Genomic DNA, 22,743 nt, shown 5'->3' on the forward strand with positions numbered 1-22,743 from the left:
GGCATAGGAAATTTTCATTTACGTCGTGAACAAAATTAATAATAAAACACGTAATTGAGAAATTAAGTTCGAGAGCATATTATCAAGATAGCCTCTCAATCGTTGTTTATATTAAGTAAATACGTTAACCCTTTCCTAACGGATACATGATAATGGAGACAAAACAAAGACAAAAACTGAATCACTAAATTTTCATCGTCGTTAAAGAACGCGAAGTAGTAGTAGTATTAGCAACAGCAGCGGCAGTAGTAGTAGTAGTAGTAGTAGTATAAGCAGTAGTAGTAGTTTTAGAACTGAGTACAGTAGTAGCAAAAACAATTGCATTTGACGACATTGGTACTTTAGAACCAGAACAAAAATATAGCAGTGTGTGCTAGTTGTTGTGGTCTCACCTGCTGGACAGGGTGTTGGACTGCATGTAATGGGTTGGTACTCTGTTGAATTGCCGGCACATTGTGATCCACCATACTTAGGCGCTGGATTGGTGCAGGTCCTTGTCCGGGTTTGTGCGCGTGTACCTCCGCCACACGTCACGCTACAGGGGCATACTGATGTCCAACTTGCCCAGAGTCCCCATCCTCCATTGACTGGTTTAATTTTGGTTCACAACACAATTGAAAAGCACAGAAAATGAAACGGAAGCAGCAAGATGGGTATAAGAAGTGTTTATATATCTCGAGAACAACGTAATAATTAAATCCGTGCCTAAAAATAAAAATAAAGTGGAAAGTATCAACATATCCTCATTTGTCCCACGAAGAGACTAACTGAATGCCTTCGTTAATAATACAACTATATACACCCTAGCACCGATAATTCATTGACAAACCATCTCCTGTAACACACATTGATAAAATTAGACTGCAATAATTCTAAAATCTGACATACGTTTAGTACTGCAAATAATGCATTATATAAATTGTTTTGCTTAATGGACATCTGTGTCAGAAGACATGTATTGGTCTACATTAATACCTCTCAAAATAGTAATATTAAAGTATTATTTATACTTTCTTGCATATGTAGCAGATATGGACAGACGATCGCACGTACAAAAAGCCATCCTTCCTTACTTTAATTTATCTATCCATACATGAACATAGAAATGGCGGTGATGAAATCTAGAGATTTAGTGGTGTGACGACTCTTTGGTCTCAAACTGAATAACAGCAAATAGCAAAAGCCAAAAAGGTTGGCAAAATAGAACAAATAATGTATTTACATCAAATATAATGCGAAAAATAAAAAATAGCATACAATATGGTGAATGAAACCCTTAATAGTCCTAAAAGTTATATCACAAGTCCAAAAGGATACAGTATTCCAAATGAGTTCCAGTGGTTGTTCCTAATGAAGGTCAATCCATTTTGCTGATGTACCAATATTCCTCGTGTACTGGAATAACTAATTTTCAGGTAAATATTTCTTATGTTAAAAACTAAAGAGCAGCTTCAGAACCAGAACCATGGTGAATAATCATTTCGAGAGCATTCTACTTGCTGACAAAGTCACGCCATTTAGCAGCTAGCTAATCATAAATTATGTCATTTGGTTTTCAAATGGGTAATACAATCAATTACGACAACAATAGTTCTTCAATATCCTCCAAAATCCAAAGGCGAAAATAACATGCTTGCTAAACGAAATGATCCGAAACTAAAGTACAAACCCACTATCTGGAAGCTATCAAATATACAAAATGGACCAAATTATATATTTAGTGGTGGATAGACAGCATTACCTCAATCTGTTTAACACCATGTTACTACAGTTTTGTCTAACCAGTAATGTATCGGGTTGGCTTGTCAGTCAAGTGACATAATGCTGTTGCATCATGTGTCGTTCAGAGTGTTCACTCACTGAATAACATGTATCAAATACTGACATCTTTTAAAACCTCTCTTTCGTAGCAAAATTATATATACATGACAATAAACCGCCTTGCAGTGTACACATAAATCTATATAGACATGTAGAAAGATACACACAGAAAAACAATGAAACATTAACTTTTTCTTGTACAACACCAAAGGAAAGGTATATTACCAGCTGGACAGTTAGTTGGAGTGCAGTTGTCACTCTGGACCCTATCAGAGAAAGAGCAATACCCGTTCCTACATTGGTATATACATGCTTGTGTTTCATTTTCGCATGAACAGTTTCCACAGGAGTACGGTGTGTAGGCTAAACGTAAAAAAGAAGAAAAATAAGAGGTGAATTAGTTTCATTTGTTACAAGCATAAAATCACAATTACATAGATTTCATCATCGTGCAAATCACTATATTTCAACGATAACATCGACAGACCATGTAATATGTTTATTTCGATACACGTAATGAACAGTTAATATATAGAGAATCACTTCTTCCTAGTTTGATAAAACCACCTTGCATTAGCAACAAAGAGCAATGAAGTATTGAGCCTGTCACTAGCATTGAACGACATTAGAGTTTTAGAACGATACTATCATCTTTCGGATGTACCTATCTTACAATTATTACTGCGATGAATAGCAATTGTTTGCATGTTGCAAAAAGGGCCATTAAAATGCAATTTACCTGGCTTAGGTATTGTTTCCAAGCACTCCTAACAATCATCCCATTTCTTACAACACGCAGGATGCCAGCTAATTATTGTATAGGCTACGACAAATGTTTATTTGTACACAGTAGTAGAAACCTGAAAGCATTTTAATGTGTCACTGTCGCCACATATGTACTAAGGGGCAAAAAAGCGAAGATCACTTCAGGCCTGAGTGTTGTAGTGGGCACCTACGACGGCATTGCTTTTCGCATAAAGGAGCTTAGCCGCATATCAATTTTATAGTTTATAGAGGTTTCTCCATGGATATATCGTTCAACGGATATAAGGGTGTTTAGCCAATCTTATCAGGAAAGTATAGTAAATTTGCAAAGCATTATCATTATGGTCAGAAGGGATATAATTTGTTGTCTGTCAAGAGAAACAAACATTGGAAAAGGACCCGGATAAAATACCCACAAGAACTTTCTCGCCCGTTTTGTCAATCGGTTAGGATGAATTTGCTTGTAATTGTGGGAATATCTACTATGTTGTGTACATTCAGGATGCATTTACTTACAGAACCAATATCTAGTCATGCTGGATATTATAAATGTATATCCGTTGTTACGAAATACCTGATATGGCTTGCGTAGACCAACATAAATTCTAGTATTTGACGTGTTTCGCGCGCCATAGTTTCTTGTAAATATACGTTTTCTTTTGCATCGCGTGACGCCTTCATTGCTTACGCGGCACGTGCGTAATATATGTTAACGCGCGCGACTAAATATATTACTTAGGAATCTTGACTGACACAGCCATTCGAGGGAAGCTCTTTATGTATTTAGCTGTCGGGGCGGGATCGCCAATATGTCTTAGTCTGAGCCAACGAGTTGGGTGAGTTATATTTTTTAATCAACGTTCTTTTCAATTAATGTTCAGTGTCTCAAAACACGTTCAATGTTGTATTATACGCTTGCGTTGTTTTATAGTACTTGTAGTTCAATTTATCAAGAGTGTATGGCTTATGTAATTTGGTAGCGAGAGATGGTACGATTCGGATTATTAACAGGGATTTGAAGATATATGCAATACTCCTGTTGGTAGGTCATCTTGTCGCTATTATAACTAATACTGAAGACGTATTATGTATGTATTAGAGTTTCAGTATATCTTATTTCTATTTTTTTGGTATGCCATTCGTACGTCAGGGTCGTACATAACGAATATTTCAGGTGTGTTAGTCTTAAGCCATTTGAAATGCTCAGATATTTTAATCTAGATACACAGAAAGCAGACTATTTGGAAAGTTGTTTCTTTTCATATTCAGCCAACTAGGTGTGGATAACTAGGTGTGGATAACTAGGCGTGAATTACTAGTTGTGGATAACTAGGTATGAGTATCTATGTTTGGAGAACTCTGTGCGGACTGACTAGGTGTAGCCAGAGGCCGCAGCAATAGTGATGCAAAACCGCCAGGAAAATGCCAACGTTCATGTGCATGAGAAGTCTGGATGGTTGAAGTGACCGAGCCGGGGAACGGGACAAAAGGCATATGAAATGTCAAGTAAACATTGGACATACATATAGAATATTTCCTTGTAGTGTTTGACTAAGAGGAATTTCATTAAGTGTTTGACTACAAGAGTTTCATTAGTGTTTGACTATAAGGTCATATTGTTTGACTAAGAGAATTTCATTATAGTGTTTGACTGTAAGAATGCCATTAGTGTTTAATTATCTGAGACAATTTTATAGTTACTGAATATTTCAAATAAGTATATATATTCTTCATCATAGTTTTCCATTGGATCCATAGTATGTACCTTTGTGTTTATTTTGATGTCATGTTATTTCATTAGTGTGAGAGAATAATACATCTTGTTATTGTCACTTGCATACGTGTTTGTTATTTCTTAAATACCAATTCCGCCTCAAAGGGTGTTATCTCGATTACGTTACATCCATGCAAAGACTAACAAACTGCTGTGTGATGCATTTTCTCAGCCAAACTACTAATAGCACAAGTCATCCAAAGTCTACAGTAATTTATATAATTTCAGGAAAATTCATTACATCTTAGACATACATATAATGAATAGTTATTTGAAAATAGTACTTACTGCATTCAGCTGCCCCAGTGCATGTTTTTGAAACTATTCTAGAATGTAAATATAAAATGGAACGAAACATTAATAATTTATTCTATAAGACTATTTCTTACTGAAAAATTATAGAAAATTTAATAAGTTTTAGTGACAGTACTGAACAATCAATCACGTGTGTCTGGTTTATTTATTCATTTAATATTTACCTTGCTATCACAATCCGATATAGTGAAGTGAATCAGTGAATTATCTAATGAAACAATAACGTTTGTTCAAAGCGTTTTGAAGAAAGAAAAACCACAAAGGAAAGCAACACAGAAAATCCCAAATAAATGAGCATCTTACTTATTCGAAACTTCTAAATGATTGTAAGTATTTATTTATTTATATTTATTAAAATTAACAAACCTGTAGCGATCACAAGTACTCCAGCCGAAGAGTCCACAGGACACACCATATCTTTCTGTCTCATAGCATAAAGTTTGGAAGTAACACACCTCACTAAAATTTACATAAATATGAGCAATTATTTCTATGTGAGAACTTTCTATTTACAAAATTTATGAAGTTTAGATTCAATGTTAACATTCATACCATGGTTAAATATAGGACAAATGCCCATTGCATATCCAAAACATTTTCAAAGAACTCTGCGAAACATACTGTATCAGGCAAAAAACACTGGCACATCTGCATTCACACAAAACATTTGAACGAAAAGGCAGAGAAGAAATATAGTTTTACTTTATAATTGACAAAAATTGTATTACTTATCCTCCAGAACATTTGAGCACGTTAAGTGCATATTGTGGAAATAATTGCAATGTGTAATGAATTAAAAAAGAGACCTAAGGAATCATGTACTAACAATTGCAAACACAGAAAGCAAGTTTTAATTTGAATTCACTGTTAATTGTACGTTATGGTAGGAAATGTTATAAGAAATTATTGATAATGTCCTGAGACCAATCATTACCATAAAAAGATGGATGTCACGTGCAACTATAATTACTATCAGACATAATGGTAGTGAGATGAATATAAAGAAAACTGCTTGTGATGCTGTTTATTCTGCAGACTGTTTGTTATCTTGATTATCATTATTACTTCTTTCATTATGATCGACCTCAATTGTCCGGGCTGGTTTTGTTCACGACACTTTGCTATGTCTGACAATACAATACTATATATTTGATTCTTGCACTCGAATAGTTATATATAAATTTCGTTACATGTCAAAAAAGAGTATTTTGTTTACTAGGAATTGATATTTCCTGAAATTAGTTTGACCTTAGAGTTAATAGTACACACAGAACGTTGTATTGATGTTGACATAGTTCCCGACCTTATTTCATAAGTCACTGAGACAAGTAAACAACTTTATTATATCTTATTCTTTGAGTAAAATGCTTGGTTTTTGTCAAGGTCATACTGGGACTACGTATTTTTAGACATAAATACTTCTCGAGGATGCTAGAAAGTTGACTCATCCGGAATCTGTTTTGAGTTACAGGTTACTGTATAATCTTTGTGTATAGAGATATAAGTCAGTCGGGGTTTTTAATTTACAATGGGAATCGTGTTTGCGACCAGTCTGTGAATTACATTTCATTTTTTATTCAAATTATTTGGATTTTAAAAGATTAATTCTTTCTCCTGGAAATATTTGAGTGCTCATACAGAATTCTTGGACAAAGACATTTATTTAAACTTCATTCGGAAATTCAAACACCGGAAATATTATTGACTGTGGAGTAACAAAGGACTGTACACATAACACTATACTGACTACAGCATACGTCATTGCCTTCCATTTTGGATTCGTCGTCGGGACTCGAACTCGAATTCACTAGAACATTTAATTATCAGGAATATTCTTGGATTTTTTTTTGGATTTGATTTTTAAAACCGTAAGTTCTTATTGTTTTCAATTTTACGTAAGAGTTTTCCCAGGGAAATAAATTATTTGCAACATAAGAATATATATATATATATATATATATATATATATATATATATATATATATATATATATATATATATATATATATATATATATACATATACATATACATACATATACATATACATAAAGACACAGAGGAGCCTCGGTAATCCGGATTCCGATTATCTGGAAACCTCGTTTTTTGTACAAATTTCAACGGGAACGGAATTTCTAAACGTTAATTCGCTCCGTTAATCAAGAAATCCGCGTTCCGTATCCGGAAATCAAAATCGGGGACCAACGTGTAAAATTACTACAAAACTTCTCTCAATAATCCGTAAATCTGGCCAAAAATAAGAAAATTCGGAAAATCCTATATGAAAATAGTCAGTCGGGTATCACAGATTCAACCACGCAAATTTGAAGGCGTGTCAATGTATCAATCTCTGATTGGTCAAACTCTAGTGGATATATTAAAATTACCAATTGATCACGTGTGTGTGCGGAAAAACTAAATAGCGTGACCATATTGTAACCAGCAATTGTATAAACAACGTCTGTTTTAGCTAGTCGCCGACGGGGGTGTTAATAATTAAATAAACATACTGGGATCAAATCGTCCACGCTGTTTGACTTAACATGTGTTTAATAAATTAAGTTTCATTAAGTCTCTTTGTTGTTTGCCAATTGTATGCAACAATCAGTTTATTGATGGCTGTACAATACATTTGATTGATTTAAGCTGTGAACAGTATAGGATTTCATTTAAGAATAAACTGGGGACGTCAGTTATCAGCCAAGCCAAGGACAGCATAGCAACTCTCATTTCGTATTTTGAGCAGACGTCAGCAATATTCACCAGTGATAACAAAAAAAAAAAAAACCAACAGTGAAGCCCTTGAGAATCTATGGACACTATCATCATTGCAGATCGATCAGCCAAAAAGTCCAGGCAAACAAAGGTTACAGATGTCTTCAGGAAATTGACACAATAAATGTATGTACAGTACATACATGTACATAGTCTGATGTGTTCGATGTGTTAATTGTTTAAACTTATATTTACTGTACGTGTATGTTATATTTAATGTACATGTATATACAAGCGCATGTTATAATAATGTGAAATAAACATAAGTCTATAGATTTATTCATTAATTTATTTCAACCATTATTGAATAGACAGTACATTTACAAATAGCATACACATGTACATGTACATATATACGGTACGATGACATCGTAATATAAACATGTGCATGATTCAATTATCCGGAAAACTCGTTAATCCGGCTATATTCACTGGGAACGAAGGTGTCCGGATTAACGAGGCTCCTCTGCATACTGAATGCACTAGTTGAGTGCAAGACATAAATGGTCCTGAAATTCAACATAAATGAAGGTGAGGCATTCTCAAACAATTTTATCAGTATCTCTTTTAAGGCTTTAACATTCTGCTAAGTTTAGTTCAGAATTATTTGCTTGAACAGTAAATAGAATAGTATGTATAGGAACTTTTAACCTAATTATCAATGGGAGCGTCTGGTAAAATTAATTTTCTTGATTTTTGTTCTTCAGACAAGTGACATTTATATATAGGGCATGTAAATGATCAGGCGTTTTTGTTTGACAGAATGATCAAATGCATAAAAGGGAATCATAATCTACAGTAAGTAAAGTCACTCTTATTTCCTCGTAATGTAAACATTGTATTCTGAGGATATTATCTAAATCTAGGGAATAATCCTTAAAATAATACTCTAAAACGTGTAGAAATATATTATTTCTTTCGATGGAATAGAGACAAAAATTCAGCAAAACGAATAGCATATAGGAAATTATCTGTAGCTAAGGCCATAGTACCTGTAGCTATATAGGAAATTACCTGTAGCTATATAGGAAATTATCAGCAGCTATGGCCAAATTACCTGTAGCTATATAGGAAATTAGCTGTATCTATATATTAAATTATCTGTAGCTATATAGGAAATTACCTGTAGCTAAGGCCAAATTACAGTATTATGCTGAATATCTTTTTAGAAAATATTCATTATGTCATTTAAAATTATTTTTTATCGCAAAAATTGGACGTAAACTATAACATGCATGCTTATATAAATATATGTCGAAATATTTTAACTTAAATAAATTGAAATTAAAATGTCGACAGAGTAATGCCATTATCAAAACACATTTTAAATAGTTACATATATATTTAATCGGTTCTATGTTATATAAATCAAAGCTCAATACGTCTTCTCAATCACCCAATATCAAGCCAAATTAAAACAAAATTTCAAATCACCTCTGATAGAATTTCCGACTCTATGAGAATTCAAGCATATAAATAGGTATCATAACTTAATTTAAGCAGACTTTTCAATAAACGTCTGAGAGGTTCAGATAACATAAGTTTAAACAAACAAAAAATGTTGCACACTATCGAACTTGTTTATATTTGTCAGTGATACTGAGCCTCGTGTGAAAATGATCCTCGTTGGAAACAATCAATTATTTAATGCATGGAAATCTCAGATAGTCTTACTCCGGCTAGTGAATAACTTTAGTATACAGGTTTAAACCGGAGAACATCATTTATAAACAGAGCAAATGTATAATATTATAGAGAGAGAGAGAGATAGATAGATAGATAGATAGATAGATAGATAGATAGATAGATAGATAGATAGATATATAGATAGATAGACAGATAGATAGATAGACAGATAGATAGAGAGATAGAGATAGAGATTGATAGAAATAGATATATAGATAGAGATAGATAGATAAATAGAGATAGATAGAGATAGATAGATAGATAGAGATAGAGATAGATAGAGATAGATAGATAATCATTGCTTGGAGAAATATAAAGAGGTATTTGCAAATTGTGCTCTGAAATGAATTTATGACAATGATGTTAAACGTATCATAAAGGCATCTTAATTTTGAAAATAGAACATTGAAGAAAATGGTACGAAAATTAAAACAGTTATATTTACTAAACGTTTAAGGTATTCTTAATGGTACCATTGTATCCTTGTCCAAGCACATTTAAACAATTTTTGGGCAAAAGTTTTTATGGAAATAGAAATTATGACATGAGTTGGAGGGCATATCTCGGATCATTTGATCTTAAAAATGAATATACATTTTTTCGACTGTTGCAAGGTAGAGATAGGTCAGTGATTGTTCTCGCATAGGAAGAAGAATGTAAACGCTGAAGATATTTTGACATCTGCATCATCTATTGTCAACACCTATAGACGGACGCCAATCATGGATTACATTATTTTTCCAATATAGTCTTCATTTAAAGCACTTTAATAATTCAACAGTATAGTATCTTTATGGTTTTACGATGATTAGGAAGATTAACACAAGGAATACAAAGCCCAATAAAACCAATGATGTGTGCATACTGAAATTTAGGACAAAGTATTTTAAGACATTCTTTGCTTGCTGCAGTACATGTGCATAAAACAGTTAGCAGCATAATATTAACTAAAACGGATAGTTAGACATTGAAATCAAAGATTATAAAGAACGTATGAAAACTGAAGGCTTACCCATGAGCCGTGGAGACAAACGTTATACATACAGCAAGAAAAAGAATGGCGTTCCTTGTAGATTGGTTCATGCCTGTTTGCATAAGGTAAATCAATTATGCAGAGATTAGAAGTTAACTGCCTGGGATTATATGTCATTCCAGTTTCTATAATCTCAGTATATTGGTTGCCACCCCTATTTACCTCATATGTATTGAAGGACTAGTTAGGAATCAATAGAACAATGGAGAAAAACCCAGTACTGATTGACAACCTGTAGGTAAACAGCTATGTACCAGTTCTTACTAGAATGATTTGAACAATTTGAATCATAGTTTTAAGAAAAGCATACCTTCTGATTTACGCAGTATTGCAAGAAAGTTTTCACGAATTCCAAGAAACGTAGATAATAATTTCACGATAAAGTCTTTCAAAATTAAGCGCGTAATTTATGTTATAGATGTGGCTTCAATATTTGCAAATGCAAACAAAGGCTGCACCATTAATATAAGATTTGTAAACAGATATTCAACACTTCATTATCATATATTAGTCCAGTCATAACAACATTGACATTTTCTTCTTAGCAATGAGGAAAAACGTTATGTTTACTGATGAGATTATATAAAATCGATCTAAGATGTATAGAGAACCCCTGCCACAACGAAACATGTATTCCTTCATTGAAATGTTATTTTGTGCAATATTACTGATAAATTAAATCTTAGCTTTGATCAAAGAACTCTCTGGTTCGAACTGCAATGGAAAAGAAAATATTCCAAGAATAAGAGCAAATCACAAACTCCAGCGTGAACAACTGACACAGAAGTTTTTATTTTAAACAGTTGCTAGATTATTTCTTCCATTTTGTTGTTTCTGGCTGCAGCAATGTGGTACTTAAGACAGCTAGCATTACTTGATTTTAAAAATATTTACCTCTCTAAAGCTGCAAACCTGAAATGTTATGTAATATTATTGGAATTAAATTCTCAGAAATTGTACAAATTTATCATTACTAAATTACAAAAGGAATAACACACACACACACACACAGATATACCCAGGACGTCAGAATTAATATGTTGTGATAATCATAAACCTAATTTTAAATGATTATATTTTCATTCAAACTGTCAAAACTATAAAGGTAATTCTTCCATTAAAATCCTGAATTCTGATCCATACTTATTTGTTCATCAATTGACATATTAATACATTTGAGAATATTAAACAAACTTTTAAAAGTGTGATGTCTTTGCAATTTCTCCACATACACTAGGATTTCTTCATATGTTTCGGAGTCTTTGGAACGATAAAATCAAAAGATTATTTTTGACGCATGATTTAAAATGTGTAGCTGAGCAAACAGGCAGAATTAACTGAGGACTCTAATGGATGCTGAACTTATGTCTTCCTTTTTGAACTGTTACTAACTAGCAGTAATTGTTACTTAATTATGTTGGAGTCTTATTGCTGGATGCAAAACCTTAACTCTCTTTTCCGATTTTAATTTTGAATGTTACCAGTTAGCATAGGATATATAATTATGCACAGGGTAACAAGCATAATCAAACGATTCGGTTGTTTTCTACAACATTGATCACTAAGATATAACGCATTTCAATTACCCGCATTAGCACACATGAAAACTATTCGCATTAGGTAACACTATCGTAGTATATAGGATGGGCGGGAAGGGATATCACGCATGCAACTTGTGGATAATGACGTGTCAGAGAGAGAGAGAGAGAGAGAGAGAGAGAGAGAGAGAGAGAGAGAGAGAGTTAATTTGGTTTAACCATACAAAAAAACATTTTGACAGAAACATGAAATTCCTCAAGGGAAATCGAAACATATCATGTGTAAGCCATTAAACCTTAATATCGCAGTGTTTGAAAATTATTCCATTGAATTTTTATTTGTTTTTAGTGCAAGCATATGAATAACCTCCCTCAAAAATACCTCACCAGCATCGAACACTGTAGCGTTAAAGAAATTGCTGAATCAATTTTAGGAATTGTGCTGGCAAGGACAACAAATGCCTTCACTAAAAGCTGTAAAGTTTGATATTCTATGTTTAACAATAATGTATTGATTTTCTTCCGCGACAGTTATTTTCAACAATAATCTATGTGACTAGATAGGTATGATCATATTCAATCGTACAATAACCTATGTGACTCGATAACTCTGCTCCCATTCAATCGTACAAGTAGGAACACGCACACACGCACACGTATATATATATATATATATATATATATATATATATATATATATATACTCGTGTATCGCGGTATTATAACCATCTTAAACAATAGATATTCAAAATGTTAAGACATGAATCTCTTCTGTCCTTCATCTAATGCTCGCAAATATCCGAATTTATCTTGGGGGGAAATATTACCATATATTAATAGCAGTTTTATAGTCTGAATATATATTGGAAATTATATGGTCCATCGGATGTATATCAGGTTGATTAGCTGAAATTTAAGTTTACAGACCTGGCTTTCTTTACATTGTGAGGTAATTTTTTTTATTAAGATGATGGAGCTTTTGGTTGTTTCGACATTGTTGAGGTGGGGATGCATATCATTCGGTTTGCATTAGAATTATTCATTCTTGTTTTAAAATCTATTTTGTGGTATCAATCGTTAGCTGCATTTGGTTATAATTTGAGAGGATTCATTTATCTAAATTTTTCATTTGAATTACAAAATAATCACTCACTTTTATGACCAAATAATATTGAGAAATTATTGTGAATTCATTCAAGGATATTGTTCATTATATCTTTGTGATACTCCAAGACTGTTGACACATTAGCACCATCAAGACTACCGAAACAAGAGCACAATCATAATTGGAAATGTTTAAGCACACAATACATTTTGGACTTGTGATACAACTTGTTCGACCATTTTGGATTTATTTTATAATACTGTATATTCTTTTTAAATTTGAATTTTTTATTGCAGGGGAAAAAAATAAATTGTTGACTTTTACTAAAGATATTCGTTCCGCTTTTTCTATTACTTAGTTTAAGACCATAGCGTCGTAACAGTGGCTATCCAAAATAGTATCTGATAGTTGGTATATCATTCGACGCAGATAAAAAAAAAATGATTCAGTTTGATAAATCGTTATATTTTCCAAAAGATACTTGGGAATAATAACGTGGGCATTATGGAGTTCATTATATTGAAAACAGATCACGTAACACGTTCTCATATTAGTCAATCAATGTTTCTTGTTATATACAAGAACGAATCATTTGCAAGAAAGCAATTTTTAAACATTCTGTTTGGGTTAGCTACATGTGCCAGAGGTCGATATGGAAGAAAGTGGTTCAACAAACCTTGACTAGCCAACATATAGCCGCCAGTCGGACGAAGTTCCAGACCATATAAAGACACACACACACTACTTGAATTGATCAGCAGCGACTGATTCATGTTCCTATTTTGCACCCCTTTCATTTCGTGGGTCATTCGTGGAAAATTGCAGAAAAAGTCGCACTAGTAAGTTAGATAAGTGAATCTAATTGCAGGTACTTTGTTAGATCATTTTGGATTTATTTTATAATACTGTTTTGTCTTTCTAAATTTTAAATTTGTATTGCAGAGACCAAATTAATTGTTGACTTTTACTAAAGGTATTCGTTCCGCTTTTTCTAGTTTACGACAATAGCGTGGAAAATGTTTAATTACATCTGAATAATTGCTGTAAGTTATACATTTTATATCCCCGAATACAACATCAAATAACGTGGTAGTATGAATATGAAAAATGTTAGAGACTTGTGATGTTTTACTTCAGTTTTATTACTTTGAGACCGGAGTAAATATGGCGATTTTCATGCTATAGGTGAATCGGAGAATCACCCCTCTTAATAGATTGGTATTTTTCGTATTCCTACGAGTGTCTTCTCACTTGCATGTAAAACAAGATTTGCGATCGATGGAAATAATTTGTGAAATAAAAACCTGTAATTGGAAGGAATACACGCTAATAACCTTCTTAAGTAATGCTTCAACCAAATATAATCAAATAAGAAAATATATCCACGTAATCACTGACTGTAAATTTGTACAAATAAATTAGCATTACATCAGGATCAAATAAGAAGGTGCGTTTAAATTGGGGTCATACATACTCATTTTGTGTTTATGTAAATACAGTAAAAAATACAGTAACTTTCACTACCGGTAAAATCTAAAATATTTTTCAGTCTTCCTTAGAGTATAATTCAGCCTAGTATGCAATATTATATGCATAGTGTTTTAACATGTTACATTGTTTAAGCCGAGATAGAATTTTTCACTCCAGGCTTCGGGCCTGATGTGTGAAATTTTTGAATAACTTGTCATTTAGTCCTTCTGAAACTGCATATCTAATTGATGTACTAACACCCGCGCTTAACTCTCCCACACCACCTCCTCCTCTCTCTCTCTCTCACACACACACACACACACACACACACACACACACACACACAATTTTTTAGAATCAATAAGTTGAAGAAACAGACTTAGCAGCACATCTTTTTCAGTCCATGCTCAGAAAACGGAACAAAAGCTCACACCTGGATAAAATAAGGTTAATATGTAACACGTGTATATTTTGGTCTCAGATATAATCAATAAAGAATCGTTTGAAATTAAAAATAGATAACTCCTTCAACTTGCAATAATTTCATTTTATGAGAGAAATTATGAACAAACAATGGTCATTAAAAAAAGAAATTCGAACGAAATTTTACGTTTAGCGATGTTTTTTCGATTATACATAGAATTCGCATGTTTGTTGTGTCAATTCCTATATCAACCATTATGGCAGAAGATATATAAGATGCTAAACGTGTAACAAATGCACAGACTACAGCATCCGGTGGCACATCCAAACTAACTTCAGTTTCGCCCTCAGAGGTATGTGCTTAGATCGAAGAGTGGATTAAAGGATTATTTACACGATGTGCGCGAGTGTAATACATGTGATATCCTACAGTGGCGCGTCAGAAAATATTTTGGTACATAAATCAAGGGCCTTTTAGCGCTCGAGTTTTCTTTACTTATATACCCCTTTAGTATCCCACCATACTATGCCTAAAATATTATACATGAGAACATCGCATAATTGATTTATTGTTTGACCGCAACAAACTGATTTGTATGGGATCAACTCTTTACTTAACCGTTTTTATACTAACGAAAATATAGTTGTGAAATGAGCAAATGATACATTGACTTATGGCCTGTCGAAAGATGCAAACCCGATTCACTATATTTAAATAGAATAAAACGCAATTGCATTGATTATTTCGTACTTATATTTAACAAATATTCAATTGATATTCAATCATTTCCATTTACATTTTTAAAATGTTGTTATGTAAAGGAAATGCATGTAATAGCCAAACAGTGTTCTCGGAGTCAGAGCTATAAAAGAGAGGGCCATGGGCCACATGATATATTAAATGATGACGGGCTCCATCAACATACTGTGCCTAATACTGGTTTTTCGAGCTATGAATGTTTTCGTTACTTCATTTCACTGGGTGACCGCCTATCTATCACGTGGAGGTGTCAGGTCGACCATGTAACTGAGATGTTTTGATAACACAGAGATGTCATTTATTCGCCGTTTCGGAATAGATGATTCCGTATGCATTGTTCACAGACTGCATAACTTAGCATGCTCATCATGCTGAGTAAAATATGCGGAATGAAAAATGAAGAACATCAAACAATATTAGAAAGTGGCATCGCTCGTATAGAACAAAACTTAAAGATTGGGAACTATTGAGCCGATCGCGTATCACAAACAAATACATAATTCGTGCATTCCTTTGTGGCAAATCATACATTGGCCGCTAAGAGTGGAATATATTCTTGTGGAGACAGAATTACATTTTCGTTAACTGCGTGTAGACAATGTATCATGATGTTCCAAGCATCACATTTTTAAAAAATTATATATATATATATATATATATATATATATATATATATATATATATATATATATATATATATATATATAAGGATACTACGCGTTACCTTTACCTGTTATTTGTACATATTTTACAGACCCATAACATCGCTATATTTCATAATAAACTTTATTGCACTTCATGTTTACAATTATTTGGGAGTTTACTTTCAAACGCTTTGAACAATCTGTTTTAATAGTTTTGGAAACACATTTAGCAGACAAAATCTAGTCCCAATATTGATGAGATGACTTAAAACACTACAGTACACACACACACACACACACACCACACACACACACACACACACACCACACACACACACACACATTCATATGTTACAACTATGTGGTCACAAACTAAGTAACAGAAAGAAGCAAAACCAACAAATTATATAAAACTTAATAAAGAATTTAATTATCAAAGTCATAAATGGATTGTGAGAGGAACGTACAATACTATGATGTGTATCCAGAATAATCCTGATAAAGTTATATGACAGTTTTAAATGTACGAAAGGTTCTGTATAAATTTCCAGAAAAGGAAATGTACTGGTCCGCCAAGAATCTGGACGTTATCAAGATGGTGTCGTCCAGAACTCCTACGAATAGTTCACAACAGTTCCATACTAATATTATTGTCCAAAAAATGAGCACTTTATATTTTCACTAAACAAACAACTGTCTTTTCTCTCAAATAATAGCTGCGTACAACATATAACATGTATGCAGACTTACAACAGGAACACAAGAAATGTGGATGAATCCAAAACTAGAATGAATCAGAGTGCTCAGTTTTCTCCCTATATACATCTAAGACTGCGAATCTTATTTCACAAAATACCCCACGTGACAGAACACTCTACTCATTTTGCGTCGAACTTCCCAATTTATGTGACCTAGCCCGACCAATGGAAAGGTACTGAATTCTTCTAGAAACGTCGAAACCCCATCAGCCAATGAGAAATTATTCCAAAGGCCCCATTTCGTGTTATTATTAAGATTATTAGTAATAATTGTCAACACATACGTAAACATCTATTTATAGATCCTATGTAATATGATACTCTTAATAGACTCAGTTCACGCAGGCTAAACTAACTAAAGATATTCTGCTCAATTTACAGACATAACAAATAATAAAAAATAGATTACATCATGTACCAAGAGTACATACATACATACATACATACATACATACATGCATGCATGCATGCATGCATGCATGCATGCATACATACATGCATACATACATACACCCCCCACTCACATACAAGCAATACCTACATTAAGAGGACCTTGTAAATCCACATACATTAGGAGGTCCATCTCAAGTAAAGCGTGTATACGCTTCCTTTATAGAGGATTTTGTTTGATTTTAAACGAAAACATATATCAGGGTCTAGATGTTTTGAAAAACTACATTTTTATTTTATTGATATGACGTGTTTTCCATGTACATGTGGGGGGGGGGATGACACACATGTGGTAAATGGCATACACTACGGGGACAGAGATTTACACACCTGTAGTTCACTACACTTAAGAGGACTTCGCAGAATTACCTCCTCCATGTCCAAGGGAAAACACATACATACATACATACATACATACTCTCCGGTGGACTGAGTGGGACATCATTATACATGTCTGCGGCATGATGCCCCAGTGCTAAACATCGCTATAAACCGCCAAACTGCAGACATCGTAGCGATATGACTGAACAATTGTTAAAGCTACGTTAAAAATCCAAATCACACACACACACACACACACACACACACACACACACACACACACACGCACACACACACAAGCATTCCCTACATTAGGAGGACATTGTAAATCCACATACATTAGGAGGTCCACCTCAAGGAAAGCATTTATACGCTTCCTTCATAAAGGATTTTGTTTGATTTTAAACAAAAACATATCTCAGGGTCTAGATGTTTTGAAAAACTACATTTTTATTTTATTGATATGGTATGTTTTCCACGTACATTGGGGGAATGTCACACATGTGGTAAATGGCATACACTACGGGGACAGAGATTTACACACCTGTAGTTCACTACACTTAAGAGGACTTCGCAGAATTACCTCCTCCTTGTCCAAGGGAAAATTTCAGAATTCGTTTGCTTCGTAAATGTTATTTATTTAATTGATCTATGTTTTCAACTTTTTTTTGTGTAGTATAAAATAAAAACAGAAACAAAACAATATATAAGTATATACATTATTCCTATATTTGTTTTACTTTAGTATAAGCCATTTCGATGACTACAAACGACCCAGTAAGAGTTAAATATCACTTGTCGTTTTACAATTTTGAGACAATTTAAAATTTTAGGGATTTTATGGATCCAAATAAGACAATAAAAACATGCGATTACACAACAATAAATTATTTTGGCAGTAGTTACAAATTTGTCAATTTAAGAGTATGCATTACTTGAGAAAGGGGAAATCAAAAATATAAAAAATAAGACAGCTATAATCGTAAACAATACAAAAGATGTAGTAACTATTGAAGTTTTATGTCGAGAAAAATAAGGCTGGATAATCATGGATCAAGAGTACAAAAATACCAACTTACATTTCTGTGCAAAATGGCAACTGGCCCAAGGCTTCCTTAATTATAATATCTCCGATTGCACCAGTTATTAGCGACATAGCTTATGACGTAAATAGCTTCCAATCAATGCAAGCTTTACTACAACATTTTCTTCCTTTAGTCATCCGACAGAGAAACACATTATCTCTCAAGATTCATTAAAGCGATTCCATTAATAAAAAGGTCATTTAACAATTGTGACAATCATGTTCCTAGACACTGTTATTGGGTAGAATGAAATATCATTTTTTTTCCTCCTCGACCTAATAAAAATTTCGTCTCAAGTAATGTTGTTGTTGTTGTGGGATTTAACGCCATTTTTCAGCACACGATATGCTTTGCATGGCGGCCAGTATTAATGGTGGAGGAAGAACCCGAGAAAACCCCGGGAAGAACCACCGACCAACGAGAATCTACTGGCAAGCTTTCTTACATACCCACATTGGCCGAATCCTAGACTCGAACCCACACAGACAGAGGTGAGACGGCAATGATCCGTAACGGATAGCGCTTTAGACCTCTCGACCACTCGGGGCCCCGTCTCAAGTAATGAACAAGCATTTAAAAAATATTTAATTGGATCACCTCTATACTGATGTTTAATTGAAGAAAGTACACAACACATATTTTTCTCTTGCGAATATTACCTAGAACAAGGCCATGTAATGTTCCAATCCCTATTCCATATGGTAAATTAACTTTAAATATATTTAATATGGTGATACAATGCTCCCATATGAAATAAGTATTCATGTATTTAGGGCAGTCCAAATTTGTTTGACAATCATGCCTGCTGAGATTCGAACAACCGTACTTTTGCTCAGAAATCAGCCCACAACACAGACGATATAAGTCTTTGATGAACCCAGTTTTCGGCTGTCTGTCTGTCTTTGTTGTGGTATATTTTGTCATTTTAAAATATATTATAGAAGGATAGAAAGTATGTTATTGCATGTGTATAAAAGAGTGCTAAAATTCATATCTCAGTGTGATTTTGTTTTTTCTTTCTTTCCTGTGTTTACATGTTTGAAAATGATTTATACCGTAGAAACTTATTAATTATTAACATAGGACTTATAACTGTTACAGTTCTAGAAATACAGCTCCAGTGGCCAAGTTGTTATAGCATCCGCTTTGGATGCGGGAGGTCGCAGGTTCGAACCCCAATCGCGTCATACCAAAGACTTATAAAAAATAGTACAAACAACTGTCTCACCATGCGCTCAGCACTAAGAGGTTAATGTAAGGACTGGTTGGGCTGTTGTCAGGATAATGCTATATTCTATTGCTGTGTATTTTACTGATTTTATTGATTTTCTGTTGGAGTTAGCTTGACCTGGCACACATTCAGATATCGTTCTGTTGTGCCGTCTATCCTCGTCTCGTTTCACCACCAAGGGTCCGTATCTTTTCTAGGGAGATTATGTTCATGTATTATGCAAGTAAAGATCGTAATGTGTTAATTATCAAAATATTATATGTGCGTTTTTATTGTACCTTCTGTGCCCCACACGAGAGGGTATCATTAAAAAAGTGCACGTGCGCTCGTGCTGTACTGGCGCCCCCGAACCGGATGCTCGTGATTAAAACGCTGTACAAATTTACTCGTAACCATACCTGAGATGGTATTGACTACAATTTATGAGTGCAGTTGTGATGTATGCATTCCCCTACACAAACACGTGACATATATATACAGCCAGGGTACAGCAAGCAGGTATATCATTATATAACGACAGTGTGGCAGTTAGCAAATTTGAGAAAGATACTTCTTTATTCAGACCCCAAACCAAATATATAGAACTATTTTACAATTTACACTAAACTAATAAATTAAATTCACTATTTTGTTTCATTCATAGTCGGAATATGTTTAAATGTATTGAAATGTTTAAGTTTCATATTTGGAAACAATTTGTATTATGGCTAAGATGGAAATCAAATGTACTCATAGACTCTAATTTTAGTGGTGTATTTGTTACCTCTCAAAATATAAACCAACCTTTGCTATCTCACGATTATAATTCGTATGTATGTATGTGTTATCTCATTTGGAGTATTAATTTGTAAATGTATACTTTGCATGTATAATGATCACACGTTATATAAAAATAATGTATAAACACCGCAATTGTGATGTGCTTACAGGAATACATTCTTCTGGGTTCTTCTGAATTCAGTTATACAGTATCATTTACAAAACGATATGGATTGATCAAAGTGACTGTTTTCTTTACTTTGGTTTGTCGCAATAATTTTCTAACACAATACTAATAAAAACTGGTCACACATGACGCCACAAAGAAGTAGCTGTAATTAAAAAATATATCGTAAATTTATACTGTACTGATCGGGGAAAGGCGTTTGTTTTCATGGCGTTGTAAGGAATTACGAAAATACTATATTTTTGCTGCAAGGTTTCAGATTTATTGGGGATTTAAATAACACATTTTTATAGTTTTTTGAGTTGAATTTAAAATTAAAGGAAACATCATAGGTCATATGTATTTTTAGAGTGTTATTCAGTGGATACAGTATCAAAGCACTTTTCATTTCTCACTATTTCGGTCTTGATTATGAAAAAGTATACAAAATAATTAGACCAGTATGGTGTCCAGTCACCGTTACAGTTATACATCTTTTCACACCATACTACTAGTACATTTATTCTTGTCGCCATATTTTCACACTATACTACTGGTACATTTATCCTTGTCGCCATCTTTTCACACTATAATACTAGTACATTTATCTTGTCGCCATATTGTCACACTATACTACTAGTATATTTATCTTGTCGCCATAGTGTCACACTATACTACTAGTACATTTATCTTGTCGCCATATTGTCACACTATACTGCTAGTACATTTATCCTTGTCGCCATCTTTTCACACTATACTACTAGCAGATTTATCCTTGTCGCCATCTTTTCACACTATACTACTATACATTTGTTCTTGTCGCCATATTTTCACACTGTGCTACTAGTACATTTATCCTTGTCGCCATATTGTCACACTATACTAGAAGGATATTTATCTTGTCGCCATATTGTCACACTATACTACTAGTACATATAAATTTAGCCAGTTGCAAGGTAACGTAAATGTTGATAAGAAGATAATATTAAATAAATTTAACTTTTATACCAGGAAAAATAATATTTGCAAACTGAATGGTATAGTACTTTAAAATAGATGTATATTCGACGCAATGCAAATATTAGTAACAAGAAGCATGATAATAATTGACGAAAGTAGATTGAATTGAAGCTTATCCCTGACTCTAACCTATATAATTTGTAAGCTCGGTGCTTCCAATAATTCATTTATAGACCAACAGACCTTTTTTAAGCAGACATTGTAAATAGAGAATAAAAATTAATATATTATTGTATTCATTTTCAATTTGTACTCTCATATGGACTAATGCAATCCATAGGACGTGTTTAGATTATCATCTCATATGGACTAATGCAGTCCATAGGACGTGTTTAGATGATCATCTCATATGGACTAATGCAATCCATAGGACGTGTTTAGATTATCATCTCATATGGACTAATGCAATCCATAGGACGTATTTAGATTATCAATGCAAATTACTTGTTCTAATAAAATAAGTTGAAATATATTTCAAAGCTTTTTGTAAGGATAATATATCGATAACGTAAATAAACCTGTTTGGTGATAAAAATACAGTCTGAATAGAAACTGGCCTCCTCGTATATCGAAAATAAAGATCGATTGTCTGTGAAGGCAAGTATAGTCTGAATACTACCTTGCCTCCTCGTAGATTCAAGCTAAAGACTGATTATTATTTATGAAGAAATTTATGCTGGTGGAAAGTAGAGACCTTGTAAACATTTTTAAACTGAATTAAGGCATTCGGTAAACGTCTAATTTATGCGTGTTTGGATTAATGAAAGCTTTCACAGTGTATATGCCTCTATTCTCTCCCTCTGGGCGGATATTTGAAATCATCATATGCTTAAACGAATATCTTG

General features: G+C 33.4%; 1 protein-coding gene and 1 long non-coding RNA gene across 2 annotated transcripts in view; one reads left to right on the forward strand and one right to left on the reverse strand.

The window, feature by feature from the left end:
* LOC149789219 (SCO-spondin-like) overlaps positions 1–22,743 on the reverse strand; it is a 151,489-nt gene that overhangs the window by 64,470 nt on the left and 64,276 nt on the right. The window contains exons 15-19 of the mRNA XM_089973588.1: positions 10,148–10,242; positions 5,042–5,134; positions 4,649–4,686; positions 2,047–2,184; positions 393–587 (exon numbers count right to left, since the gene is read on the reverse strand). Of these exons, the coding sequence (XP_089829714.1) occupies positions 393–587; positions 2,047–2,184; positions 4,649–4,686; positions 5,042–5,134; positions 10,148–10,242 (559 nt within the window). The remainder of the gene's footprint in view (positions 1–392; positions 588–2,046; positions 2,185–4,648; positions 4,687–5,041; positions 5,135–10,147; positions 10,243–22,743) is intronic.
* Positions 2,195–4,422, forward strand: LOC149789220 (uncharacterized). Its single transcript, XR_016424333.1, has 2 exons — positions 2,195–3,422; positions 3,856–4,422. It is a non-coding gene; the product is annotated as an uncharacterized LOC149789220 (long non-coding RNA).

This window comes from Sinohyriopsis cumingii, chromosome 11, assembly GCF_028554795.1.
Source record: "Sinohyriopsis cumingii isolate HCF-2022 chromosome 11, ASM2855479v2, whole genome shotgun sequence".
Lineage (NCBI taxonomy): Eukaryota > Metazoa > Mollusca > Bivalvia > Unionida > Unionidae > Sinohyriopsis > Sinohyriopsis cumingii.